Source organism: Sus scrofa, chromosome 2 (genome assembly GCF_054392235.1).
Source record: "Sus scrofa isolate SSC_HxYL_T2T_F1_AM1 chromosome 2, Sscrofa_HxYL_maternal_Yorkshire_Landrace_v2.0, whole genome shotgun sequence".
Lineage (NCBI taxonomy): Eukaryota > Metazoa > Chordata > Mammalia > Artiodactyla > Suidae > Sus > Sus scrofa.
The window spans coordinates 8,800,340-8,812,786 of NC_139384.1; the positions used below are offsets into that span (position 1 = coordinate 8,800,340).

At 55.0% G+C, this 12,447-nt stretch overlaps 1 protein-coding gene across 3 annotated transcripts; it reads left to right on the forward strand.

Annotated features, from left to right (window-relative positions):
• The first annotated feature begins 4,121 nt into the window (after positions 1-4,121).
• SLC22A6 (solute carrier family 22 member 6) lies at positions 4,122-12,066 on the forward strand. 3 transcript variants are annotated; one of them, NM_001001261.1, is given in 10 exon segments: positions 4,270-4,638; positions 4,965-5,068; positions 5,250-5,404; positions 7,016-7,184; positions 7,562-7,685; positions 7,815-7,930; positions 8,955-9,169; positions 9,284-9,392; positions 11,221-11,424; positions 11,773-11,851. In NM_001001261.1, coding segments are annotated over 10 exon segments (1,644 nt in total).
• The last annotated feature ends 381 nt before the right edge of the window (positions 12,067-12,447 follow it).

Below are 12,447 nucleotides of genomic sequence, written 5' to 3' on the forward strand. Positions count from 1 at the left end.
GGCCACAAGGCATAAAGCTCACAGTTTGGCTCAGAATGTTGTTGAAGCTTTGGTAGGCACTTGGCGTCTACCAGACTTCTGTCCGGGTCAATCGTTTCATTTTTATTTATTTATTTATTTTGTCTTTTTGCCTTTTCTAGGGCCGCTCCCGCGGCACATGGAGGTTCCCAGGCTAGGGGTCAAATCAGAGCTGTAGCCTCTGGCCTACACCACAGCCACAGCAATACCAGATCCGAGCCTTGTCTGTGACCTACACCACAGCTCAAGGCAACACCGGATCCTTAACCCACTGAGCAAGGCCAGGGATCGAACCCACAACCTCATGGTTCCTAGTCAGATTCGTTAACCACCGCACCATGACGGGAACTCCAAAGTCAATCATTCCAAACTCACATGCAGGGCATGTCATCTGGGCAAGAGTGTTTTCTTTACCTGTAAATTATTTATTCGGAAAGTCTCACAAAATAATCAAAATCAAAATCACAGGTAGTTACACACCTTAAATCCCATTTATGTAATAGAATAAAATTGTACAACATCTGGATGCCTCAGGAAAACTGAGCTATATGATGGCTGCTCATAGGATAGAAAGAGCGATGGAATCAAGAAGGCTGAGTTCCGGCTGAGCTTGCTGTGGGATCACAGACAAATCCCTTGCCTCCTCTGGGCCTCGGTCTCCTTCTCTGCACAGTGAGTTTTCACCCGCGTGACTGCATTCATCTCCAAGAGCATGTGGTTCCGGGCTCTTGGCCAATCGGAAGTCCTCAGATCTGACCCCTTCTCAGGGAGCATGGCCAGAACTTAAGTCCACAATCCAGGCAGCACAGGGTTTAGTGACCCAGAAAGTCCCTGAAGGATAGTTTCTGGCTCTATCCCTTTCCATGGGAACCTTGGAAGATCTTTTCATCTAGAAAGATCTCCATGCACTGGGGAATCCCCCCACTAGCCAGCTGCTCCCAGGAACCCACCACGGTTCGGTCCTTAGAGTTTCCCACTGAGCCTTTTCCAGAGTGAGCCTGGCTTGGCACTGGTCAGGCACTGGGAAGGGAGCTCTTCTTCCAGGAAGGATTGGACACACGCTCAGAAAAGGAGAGAGCTTGCAGGGGCCCCCCCATCTCCCCCACTGCCCTCAGCCCTCCACCCACTCCCCCATGAGGGCCTCAGGTCCTGGCAGGAGACTGACCCCAGAACCCCCAAGCTGTTTGTCCAGCTGTCCTCACAGGCCACCAGGCTCTTATATACCTTGGCATGGAAAATGTTGTCAGGCATCTGGAAACCCACTGGGTCCCAGCCCAGAACCAACACTGGGTGAGAGGAGGGAGGCTGGGCTGAGCCATAACCTTCTCTGGGCCTCTCCTGTGCTCTTCTGTACATAGGAGGACACAGAGTCTCCAAGACCTCTTTAGCTGGACAGTCCACACCTCTAGAGTAGCAATAAGAACTTGGATTTGAAGTTAGACAGAATAAGTCTGAACCAGTCTAAGACTTCATGCACCCCAGGACCTCGATAGACAACAAACCCTCTCCCAACTTAATGCACAAAAGAGTAGTTTGTGTCACTGCGTGATGATGACAGAGGATCTTGACACCTTACAAGAGAAGTTGCGGAGTTCCTGTCATGGTTCAGTGGTTAATGAATCTGACTAGGAACCATGAGGGTGCGGGTTCGATCCCTGGCCTTGCTCAGTGGGTTAAGGATCTGGCGTTGCCATGAGCTGTGGTGTAGGTTACAGACGCGGCTCGGATCCCGCGTTGCTGTGGCTCTGGCATAGGCCGGTGTCTGCAGATCCGATTTGACCCCTAGCCTGCGAACCTCCATATGTTCAGAGTGAGGCCCTGAAAAAAAGCAAAAAAAGCAAAAATGGGGGGGGGTCTGAATCAGAATAAGCAAGAAGACAAAAGCTAAGACTTGGAAGAATCAATCTGCATCATGTATGATGCTGATCGTAGGTCCCGCTGCCTCAAAAGCGGCCTCTGACATCTACTGTCGCTAATTGCACAAAGCCATGGTCCTATAAGATGTAAGCTGTCTCCAGAAGACCAAAGACCAAGGTGGCCAATTTTAACAAATGAGGGCTCCGCAAGGCGAAGACAAATATCAGCCACTGGGAACTGGCAGAACAAGCTCTAGATATTTTGCAAGAAGAATGGTCCCTGGAGAGAGCGGATTAAGATGGCGGAATAGAAGGACTTGAGCTCAACTTCTCTCCTAAAAACAACAAAATTCACAACTAAAGGCTGAGCACTCTCCACCCAAATGGACCGGAAACCTTAAAAAAGATATCCTACTCCAGAAGACAAAGAGGAGGCCACATCAAGAGGTAGGAGGGGCGATTTCCTGATATAAACAACCCCAGACCTCCCGGGTGGGAAGCCCCACAGGCTGGAAAGTAACTGGTTCACAGAGACTCACCTACAGGAGTGAGCGTTCTGAGCCCCACATCAAACCCTCACGTGGGAGACCTGGCACTGGGAGAAAAAGCCCCTGGAGCATCTGGCACTGAAGGCCAGTGGGGCTTGTGTGCAGGAGCTCCCCAGGACTGGGGGAAACGGAGACCCCCTTCTTAAAAGGCCACACGGACTTACATGCACTGGGTCCCAGGGCAAAGCAAAGTCTCCATAGGAATCTGAGTCAAACCTGACTGCAGTTCTCGGAGGACCTCCTGGGAAAACAGGGGTGAATGTGGCTTGTTATGAGGGAAGGACATTGAAGGCAAAGCTCTCGGGAATCTTCAGCAGCCTGCTTTTCTCTGGAGGTGGCCATTTCGGGAAAACTTGGCTCCACCCATCAGCACTGAGAAGCCCCAGGGCAAACAACAACCCAGGTGGGATCACAGCCCCAGCCCTCAGTAAACAGGCTACCTAAAGACCCCTCAGGCACACAGCCGCCTCTAATCCCACCCAGAGACTAAGCCCCACCCACCAGAGGGATTAGAATCGGCTCCACCTACCAGGGGGCAGGCATCAGCCCTTCCCATCGGGAAGCCTACAGCGAGCTCCCCATACCGACTTCAGCCACAAGGGGGGCAGACACCAGAAGAAAGAGAGGCTACAACTCTATCATCTGCAAAAAAGGTCACCACACCAAAATCCTATAAAAATGAAAAGACAGAGAACTATAACTCAGATGAGGGAGAAAGGAAAACCCCCAGAAAATCAGCTAAGCGATAAGAAGATTCTTAGCCTCCAGGAAAAAGACTTGAGATTGTTGACGTGGAAGAAGATACAAATAAGAATGCACAAATAAGAATGCAGGGTATGGAGTTCCCATTGTGGCTCAGCAGTAACCTGCCCGACTAGTATCTATGAGGACACAGGTTGGATCCCTGGCCTTGCTCAGTGGGTTAAGGATCTGGCGTTGCCTTGAGCTGTGGTGTAGGTCAAAGACGCAGCCCGGATCCCAGCGTGGGCTGGCAGCTGCAGCTCCGATTCATCCCTTAGCCTGGGAACTTCCAAATGCTGGCAGTGTGGCCCTAAAGAGCCAAAAAAAAAAAAAAAAAAGATTCCCAGTTAACTTTGATTTCACATCAATGAATGTTTTTTAGTATAATTACATCCCATTTACTATTAGGGACATACTTATATTAAACAACAAATTTGTCTTTGTGGATCTGAAAAATCCAATGGCCATCCTGAATTTTCCCTGGTAACCCCTCCCAAAGACAGTCCATTTGGATCCTGTCCACTAAAAGGGATAGAAGCCCCACAAGAGGCCAGCAACTTCCCAGAGCCCAGACTCTTCATTAAAAGGAAAATAAATGGGGCCCCCGCTTCTGCCCCCAGATGCCCAGGTGGACCCTCGGGCACATCCCCTCCCACCACCCCCACTTCTGTCCACCCTCTCCTGCCCTTTATACCCACTTGGAGAAATTCCACAGGTAGAGGGATACTCAGAGGGTTAATCCTTCTGATACCAAGTCACATTTTAACTCCTTCCCTCCAGGCCAAGGATTAAATACTGCCCATGTAGGGGTCAGGGCTGTGACAGACCCTGAAAGCTGAGCAAACCCCACCACCAAGTGAGGAGAGGCTGCAAAGAAAGGGAGGGCCAGAACCCGGGGAGAGGAGGAAGGAGGGGCCACCTGGCCCGCGCTGTCCCCCCACAGAGCCAGCCCAGCTTCAGATCCAGGAACAACTCGGTCGCGGAAGCAACGGCAGCCCCTCTCCTCCAGCAAAGGGCAGCGGGCAGACAGACCCACAGACACACACGGACGGAGAGCCTGGGACTGGATGCCCTCCGCCCCCAGCCGCTCGGCCAGGCCTGGCCCCATGGCCTTCAATGACCTCCTGCTGCAGGTGGGGGGAGTCGGCCGCTTCCAGCAGATCCAGGTCACTCTGGTGGTTCTCCCCCTGCTCCTCATGGCCTCCCACAACACCCTGCAGAACTTCACGGCCGCCATCCCCGCCCACCACTGCCGCCCACCTGCTGACACCAACCTCAGCAGGGACACGGAGCTGGAGGCCTGGCTGCCCCGGGACAGCCAGGGGCGGCCTGCATCCTGTCTCCGCTTCACGTCCCCCCAGCGGGGGCCGCCCTTTCCCAATGGCACAGGGACCAACGGCACGGGGACCACGGAGCCCTGTACCAATGGCTGGATCTATGACCCCGGCACCTTCCCTTCCACCATCGTGACTGAGGTGAGGACCCCTGGGCCCCCCCAGGCACCATCCAGGCTGTGCCTTGCCCTCTGACACACACACACACACACACACACACACAGTCTTGGCTCTCCAGAGGCCAAGATGGGAAAATGGAGAAAGGGCCTCAAGATGGGGTCCTTTGCAGAAAAGGGGGATGTGGGAGTTTCAGGGTCAAGAAAAGTCTCTCGGCCCCTGGGACCAAAGAGACGTGTCGGGGGAAGAGGGTGACACAGGCCTCAGAAGGCCAGCCCGATGGAGGGGAAGGGGCTGCCCTGCAGCCAGGCTCACCTCGGCCTGACACTTGCCCCCACTCCATGCTGCAGTGGGACCTCGTGTGCTCTCGCAGGGCCTTACGCCAGCTGGCCCAGTCCCTGTACATGGTGGGGGTGCTTCTCGGAGCCATGATATTCGGGTACCTGGCAGACAGGTCAGTCCTGGGCAGGGCCAAGGAGCCGGGCTGGGACTGGGAGCTCCTCGGCTGGGCTCAGGGAGGCTGGCATCACCAGCTGGGGCTGGTTTGAGAACCTGCAGCCATCAAGACCCCCGCCCCAGGGCCTCGCCCTCTCCCCCGAGAGCCTGGCCCCTGCAGGGCGTCCCTCCCCCGACAGGCTGGGCCGCCGGAAGGTGCTGATCTTGAACTACCTGCAGACGGCTGTGTCAGGAACTTGCGCTGCCTTCGCCCCCAACTTCCCCGTCTACTGTGCCTTCCGGCTCCTCTCCGGCATGTCGTTGGCTGGCATCTCCCTCAGCTGCATGACACTGAGTGAGGGAGGCCCCGGAGGGCAGGGCGGGTCACCACCCACTCTCGGCTCCCACCCCACCCCACAGCCCCTTTGCAGCCTCCTCTCCCAGCCCACCCTCCCTGCACTCGGCCTGTCCTTTGGGTCTGCCCTTCCAGCCCCATCACAGCCTTTTTCCTGACTTCTCATTTAGACGTGGGATTGCACACTCCACTGTTAGGGTCCGGGAGTTCCCATAAACGCCTGAGAGCAGACAGGAGGCATTAGGGAGTGGCGAGAATTGTCTTCAAAGGAGAGTTACAGCCATCCAGAGGGGGCCACAGCCACTCAGCTACTCCAGGCAAAAAGTCTCAGGCTGTCAGGTCTCCCTCCTCCTTTTCATTCATGTAAAAACATCCCAGTTTTTTTTCTTTGTGGCCACATCCATGGCATGTGAAAGTTCCTGGGCCAGGGAATAGACCCCATGCCACAGCAGCGACCTGAGCAGCAGCAGTGACTGCCGGATCCTTAACCCAATGAGCCACAAGAGAACTCCTAAAACATACCAATTTTTTTTTTTATTATTTTCAGGGCCACACCTATGGCATATGGAAGTTCCCAGCTAAGGAGCTGAATCGAAGGTACAGGTGCGGGCCACAGCCACAGCCATGCCAGATCTGAGCCGCATCTGCGACCTACACCACAGCTCATGGCAATGCCGGATCCTTAACCCACGGAGCGAGGTCAGGGATCGAACCCGCATCCTCATGGATACTAGTCGGGCTTGTTCCTGCTGAGCCACAACAGGAACTTCCAACATCCCAGTTTTTACTGTTTGCAGTTAATGCCCCTGTTTTTAGCACAGGCCAAGCCAGCATTATGTAAACCGAACACTTTTATGGGCTGAGCATGGCCTGTCCACGCACCGTAAGTGAATCCTCTGCTAGGTCCCCCTCCTCCTGTTTCTCCAGAACCTGAGACTCGGCAGAAGAGAAAGGAGTTATCCAAGGTCATTCCTCAAGCCCAGAGGGGCATCCAGGGATTTAAGATTCCCTAGGTTAAAGGAATTAACCAGACAGGACCAGGGCTGGGGTGGGACTGCTAGAGAACCGAGCCCCAAAGCCCAGTCTGAGTTTTCAAGCTGCTGCCCCAGCTACTGAATGAGGAGCTCACAAGGAAGGCAGCTGGGCCTCGGCAGACGTCGGCAGAGAGGTGGTCCCACCCCCCACTTCCACTCGCCAGGACCGAGGAAGGCCACTGCCTCCTCTGAGCTGCTCTGGCCACTGGGGCTGGAATCCAGCCCAGGCTGAGGAAGAGCAGAGGAGCAGCTGCTGCTGAGGATGGACTGGAGTGGTCAGAGATGCTCCGAAGGGAAAAAAGGACCTGGCCAGGACAGTAGGTTGGGGAGAAGCAAAAACTCACAGCAGGGGAGTGGACGGGGGACAACTCCTGGGGACTCCAGAGCTCCCTCCTCGTCACCGCCTCCGCCCCCAGCCCCCTGCTCCTCCTACCGTAACATCCAACCTCACTCGATGCATCTTCCCCTGAGCCTTGGGACCAGGTTTGGATGGAGAGCGGGGTCTTGGCCTGCCCGGGGGTCTCCACCCACCCGGCATCCAGTCCGTTGTACCCCTCTGTTCTAACCCTCTTTGCAGATGTGGAGTGGATGCCCATCCACACGCGGGCCTGCGTGGGCACCCTGATAGGCTACGTCTACAGCCTGGGCCAGTTCCTCCTGGCTGGTGTGGCCTACGCTGTGCCCCGCTGGCGCCACCTGCAGATGCTCGTCTCCGTGCCCTTTTTTGCCTTCTTCATCTACTCCTGGTGCGTGGGGCCCAGAGGGATGCGAGGGCCTTCCCCCAGATCTCACCGCACCCCCACCCCACAGAACCTGAGAGGGTCAGACCCAGGCCAGGGACACGGAATGAGGTGGAAGGATTTCCCCCAGTGTGTCCGGTTCTCCAGCTTCCCCCAGTTCTCCAGCCTGCCTGCCCTGCTCCCATTGCCCAGCACCCAAGAGCTGAGCTCCTGTGATGGCGAGTAACCATCACCAAGCCAGGCACTGCTTTGTGGTCCCAGGGAGAGGGGATGTGGCCAAGTCCTGGGGAAAAATCCCCCTGCTGGCTTCTGGGAAGTCCATACCCTACCCCCAGCCCAAAGGACTGGAATGGAAGCCACACCATGCGCACTCCTGCTCCCAGGTTCTTCATCGAATCGGCCCGCTGGTACTCCTCCTCTGGGAGACTGGACCTCACCCTGAAGGCCCTGCAGAGAGTGGCCTGGATCAATGGGAAGCGGGAAGAGGGGGCCAGTCTAAGTATGGAGGTGAGACCCCCGGGACCCCCGGGGGACACCCCAGCAGGGCTCCATCCTTAAACTAGGACGCAGAGGACTTCTCTGAGGGAGGGGCTCCGCTGGGGGAGGACAAGCCCTGAGCCCTGTCCATCCCGGCAGGTGCTCCGGGCCAGCCTGAACAAGGAGCTGACCATGGACAAGGGCCAGGCCTCGGCCATGGAGCTGCTGCGCTGTCCTGTCCTTCGCCGCCTCTTCCTCTGCCTCTCCTTGCTGTGGTAGGCCCAGACAGACAGACCTAGAGGCAAAAGGCTGCTTGGGGAGAGAGTAGACGGAGTGGGTGGAAGAAGCCAGACAAGGGGGAGGAAGTCAGCAGAATAGCTGTGAGGGGCAAGAGTCCTTCCCCAGAGAAGGTCTTTAAAGAGTCAGATGACCTGAAGCCTCGCTTCACTTCCGGTCCCCAAGCTGGGCATCTGTCTCTCCACATTCTTCTCCTTGTATCAGCTCTGTTCCAATCTGGAAACACCTCATCCGGATTGGTGGGCCCCAGAGTCGACAGAATTCTGTCATGCCGGCAGAGCCCATACTGGCTTGCAAGACATTCAGAGAGTTTACTGGCCCTGTGGTGCCTGCCAGAAACACCGGCACAGGGAATACGATGCCTAAATCTCCTCTCTGAAGCACACGATGGTCAAAGTTGAGATCAGCCCAAACTCCTCCTTTCCCATCCCAACATTCCCCCCCACCCTTCTTACATGCCACCCTCCCCAGCCCATCCCCACAGCAGCCCCACGACAGGGAAGAGAAACACGGTCGCAAGCCACACTCCTCCCAGGGAACTCTTTGCTTCTAACTTGGGATTCACCCCAGGTTGTGGGGCCTATTCGATACCCAGGGTGTTATTTTTTTCTGGGCTCTTGACATCTCAAGAAGCACGACACCCATCCCAGAACCACAGGCAGGTCCTGGAGAACTCTGGCCTCTCCGAACCCCTTGGCCCTAAAGATGTGACTTGGAGATCCACCTGCCTTCCCATCTCAATAGAGGAAAACTATGTAAATCCTACCTAGCCACTCAGTGAACATTCCCTGATACAGTGGGATGCTATCAGGAGACTGGGAAATTTGGGGGTTTGGAGGACTAGCCCAAAACTAAGAGTGTACACTGCCAGAAGAAACAAGAGCCCAGGCAGATGCCAGAGCCTCAAGCAGGGCATCCCGTGCAGCTCACCCCCGTATGGATAAGTATTTTCACCCTTTAACCTCCCTAACAAACTCCATACCCCTCATCCCTCCCCACTAGGTTTGCCACTAGCTTTGCCTACTACGGGCTGGTCATGGACCTCCAGGGTTTTGGGGTCAGCATTTACCTAATCCAGGTGATCTTTGGTGCTGTGGACCTGCCTGCCAAGCTTGTGGGCTTCCTTGTCATCAACACCATGGGCCGCCGGCCTGCCCAGATGGCCTCACTGCTGCTGGCAGGCATCTGCATCCTGATCAATGGGGTGGTACCCCAGGGTGAGCACCCACGAGCCTCTTGGTCCCTGTCGTCAGCCGCATCCCCAGACGTGACCCGACTTCTCAGCCTTCCCTCCCCGCATCCCGCTGACGCCCTCCCTCCTTCCTCTCTAGATCAGTCCGTTGTCCGAACCGCCCTTGCTGTGCTGGGGAAGGGCTGCCTGGCTGCCTCCTTCAACTGCATCTTCCTCTACACTGGGGAGCTGTACCCCACAATGATCCGGTGAGTGGGAAATTAATGGGAGGGGCTTTGGGGCCAAAACATTCCCCCTACACCCAGATTGGACCCCAGAGCACAGCCCAGTGTGGCTCAGCCCCCCACCAGCACCCAGCAGGGAAAGGTCTACAACAGCCACTCGGTACACACATAGGCCACCCCTACACCCTTATGTGACCTGAAGAAAAGTTCTCCAAAGGAGCCACCCTGGGGCAGGGTAGGGAGCCAAGGAGACACATTTCCGAGGCAAGTAATTGAAGTCTCCCCTTGATCTCCAAAGCACAAGTTAGAAGCTGCCACTGAATCTAAATTCCATCTTTAAACCAAGTGGTATGTCTGAAACTGAAGACCACAAACGTGAAAGCAGTTTTTTGTTTTTTGTTTTTTCTTTTTGTCTTTCTAGGGCTGCCCCCGAAGCATATGGAGGTTCCCAGGCTAGGGGTCAAATCAGAGCTGTAGCCGCTGGCCTACACCAGAGCCACCGCAACGTCAGATCCAAGCTGCATCTTCGACCTACACCACAGCTCATGGCAATACTGGATTTTCAACCGACTGAGTAAGACCAGGGATCAAACCTGCGCCTTTATGGATGCTAGTCAGATTTGTTTCCACTGGGCCACGATAGGAACTCCAAAAGTAATTTTTTATCACAAGAGCCACACTTAATAACGGTGGTACTGGTAGTTGTATGGATAAATATCATACAGCTTTTTCGAGTGCTAGCGTTGGGGGAGGGGCATTTTTGCATTAAGACACAAGAAACCTATGTTAAGAACGGGATGCAGGAGGAGTTCCTGCTGCAGCACAGTGGGCTAAGAATCCAACTGCAGCAGCTCGGGTTGACACAGAGGTACAGGTTCGATCCCCAGCCCAGCACAGTGAGTTAAGGATCCGGCATTGCCTCAGCTGTGGCATAAGTCCCAGCTGTGGCTCAGATTCGAACCTTGGCCCAGGAACTTATATATTCCTCAGGTGCAACCAAAATAGAAAAAAAAAAAAAAAAAGATCCAGTATTCATATGAGATGTGAAAGAAATGCCAGGCTACCTTCCGCTGCTCAGAATGAGAACCCCAAGGGGTCATGGTTAGTGCCCTGTAGCTTCATGAGATTTCAGCTCAAAGAACAACAGCATAAAGTAGTGCTGTGTGCCAGGCACTGCCAACCATTGACCAAATATCAACTCATTTGGTCCTCAAAACAAACTTGTAAGGCAGGTACTATGATAATTCCCATTTTCCAAATGAGAAAACTAAGCCACAGAGAGGTTAAGTAACTTGCCCAAGGTCACACAGCTTATATGTCAGAAATCTTGGCTTGGAATCCAAGCAGTTTATCTCTCCAGTCATAGTCTTTTACCTCTGCTCTCATAAAGAATGTTCTCGACATTGCTTAAAATGCACATTTCCAACTCCTTCCCCTAGGGGTTCTAATCCAATAGGTCTGTGTGGGGTTGGGGCAACTGCAAATTAAATCCCCCAGGTAACATGAGATCAATTGGCCAAACTCGATGGTCTAATTGATGTTTCAGGACAGTGAGGTCCAGGGAGAAACAGAGACTTCCCCAAGGTCACATGGCAAGTTCAGGGCAGAGGCAAAATTCAATGTCCTGATTAACTGGCCAGAGCCCTTCCCAACCTTTAAAAAAAAAAAAAAAAAAAAAAAAAAAAAAAAAATCCGAAACAAGTGCCAGATTGGTTAGCTAGGCAAATAGGGAACAGAGCAGGCACCAGGCCGTCTCCTGGGCCTGAAATGCCCTGGTCCTCACTTTAGCTGGAACCTCAGCATTCAGGCCAGAACACTAACAGACCCCCCCGCCCCCGCCCCGGGCCCACAGGCAGACAGGCTTGGGAATGGGCAGCACTCTGGCCCGAGTGGGCAGCATCGTGAGCCCGCTGGTGAGCATGACCGCCGAGCTCTACCCCTCCATGCCTCTCTTCATCTACGGCGCTGTCCCTGTGGCTGCCAGCGCTGCCACTGCCCTCCTGCCGGAGACCCTGGGCCAGCCACTGCCAGACACGGTGCAGGACGTGGAAAGCAGGTGGGCCCCCACCCGGAGAGGGGCAGGGACATGCCGCCCCCCCCCCCCCCGCCCCGCGGTCACACATCCTGGCTGGGGTGGCACTGAAACGCAAACCCAGACCTCCTCCCCCGGGGCCAGCGCTCTTTGTCCCTGTTTCCCCAATGGGCTAAGTGTCTCCTGGAGTTCTTCCTGGGGCTTGTGGCTCCAGGGAGTGGTGGATGCTTGGGACAGAGAGCTGGTAGCTGGGCACCGCTGAATGAAGAGCATCCTGGGAGCCCCCAGTTCCCAGCTCTGGCCCGGAGGCTACATACCCAAGGAACCACTCTCCTGCCCCCCCCCCGCCCCCGCCCCCCGCCCTGCCCCCAGGAGGAAAAGACAAAGGAGGAGGCAGAAGCAGCAGCAGGAGCAGCAGAAACAGATGGTCCCACTCCAAGCCTCAGCATAAGAGAAGAATGGACTCTGAGCACGGAAAGGGAGCCTTGCAGCACCCTAGAGGAAGTGAGAGTCCCACAGGTCCTGGGCCACTCACAAGAGAAGGGAGAAGGGAGGATGGTAGCCCAAGCGTTGGGGCTGTGGATCAGGGGTCCCCTTCTCTGGGTCCCCCTCTCCGAAGAGACCCGCGAAGACCACATCATTAAAAGGTCTGTCGTGTGCAGCGTCTCCCTTTGTCTCTCTCGTCTCAAATGTAACAACCACTCCACATCAGTCAGCTGCCAGCCCAAAAGGGCATAGGGTCTGGTTCCCGCCCTCAACCCCCAGGACTTTACAAACCATCCGAGGCAACTGGAGAAGAATCTCTTACGTCAGCCTCCTCCCGAGTCTCCCCTTTCCTCCTTCTTCCCTCTCTCCTTCCCTAACCTATCTAAATATTTCTGGGTTTGAAATCCCTTACACTCCTCCCCTTCCCCATCAGGCTGGAAATCGACAAGGGACTAAAATGAAAGCAGCCAATCAGAGGCTTTGTTTCAGGCTCCTCCCCCTCTGTGAAAGCGGATGGGAAGTTCTGGCAACAAAGGAAGAGAAGAAAGAGCCTCTGTGACA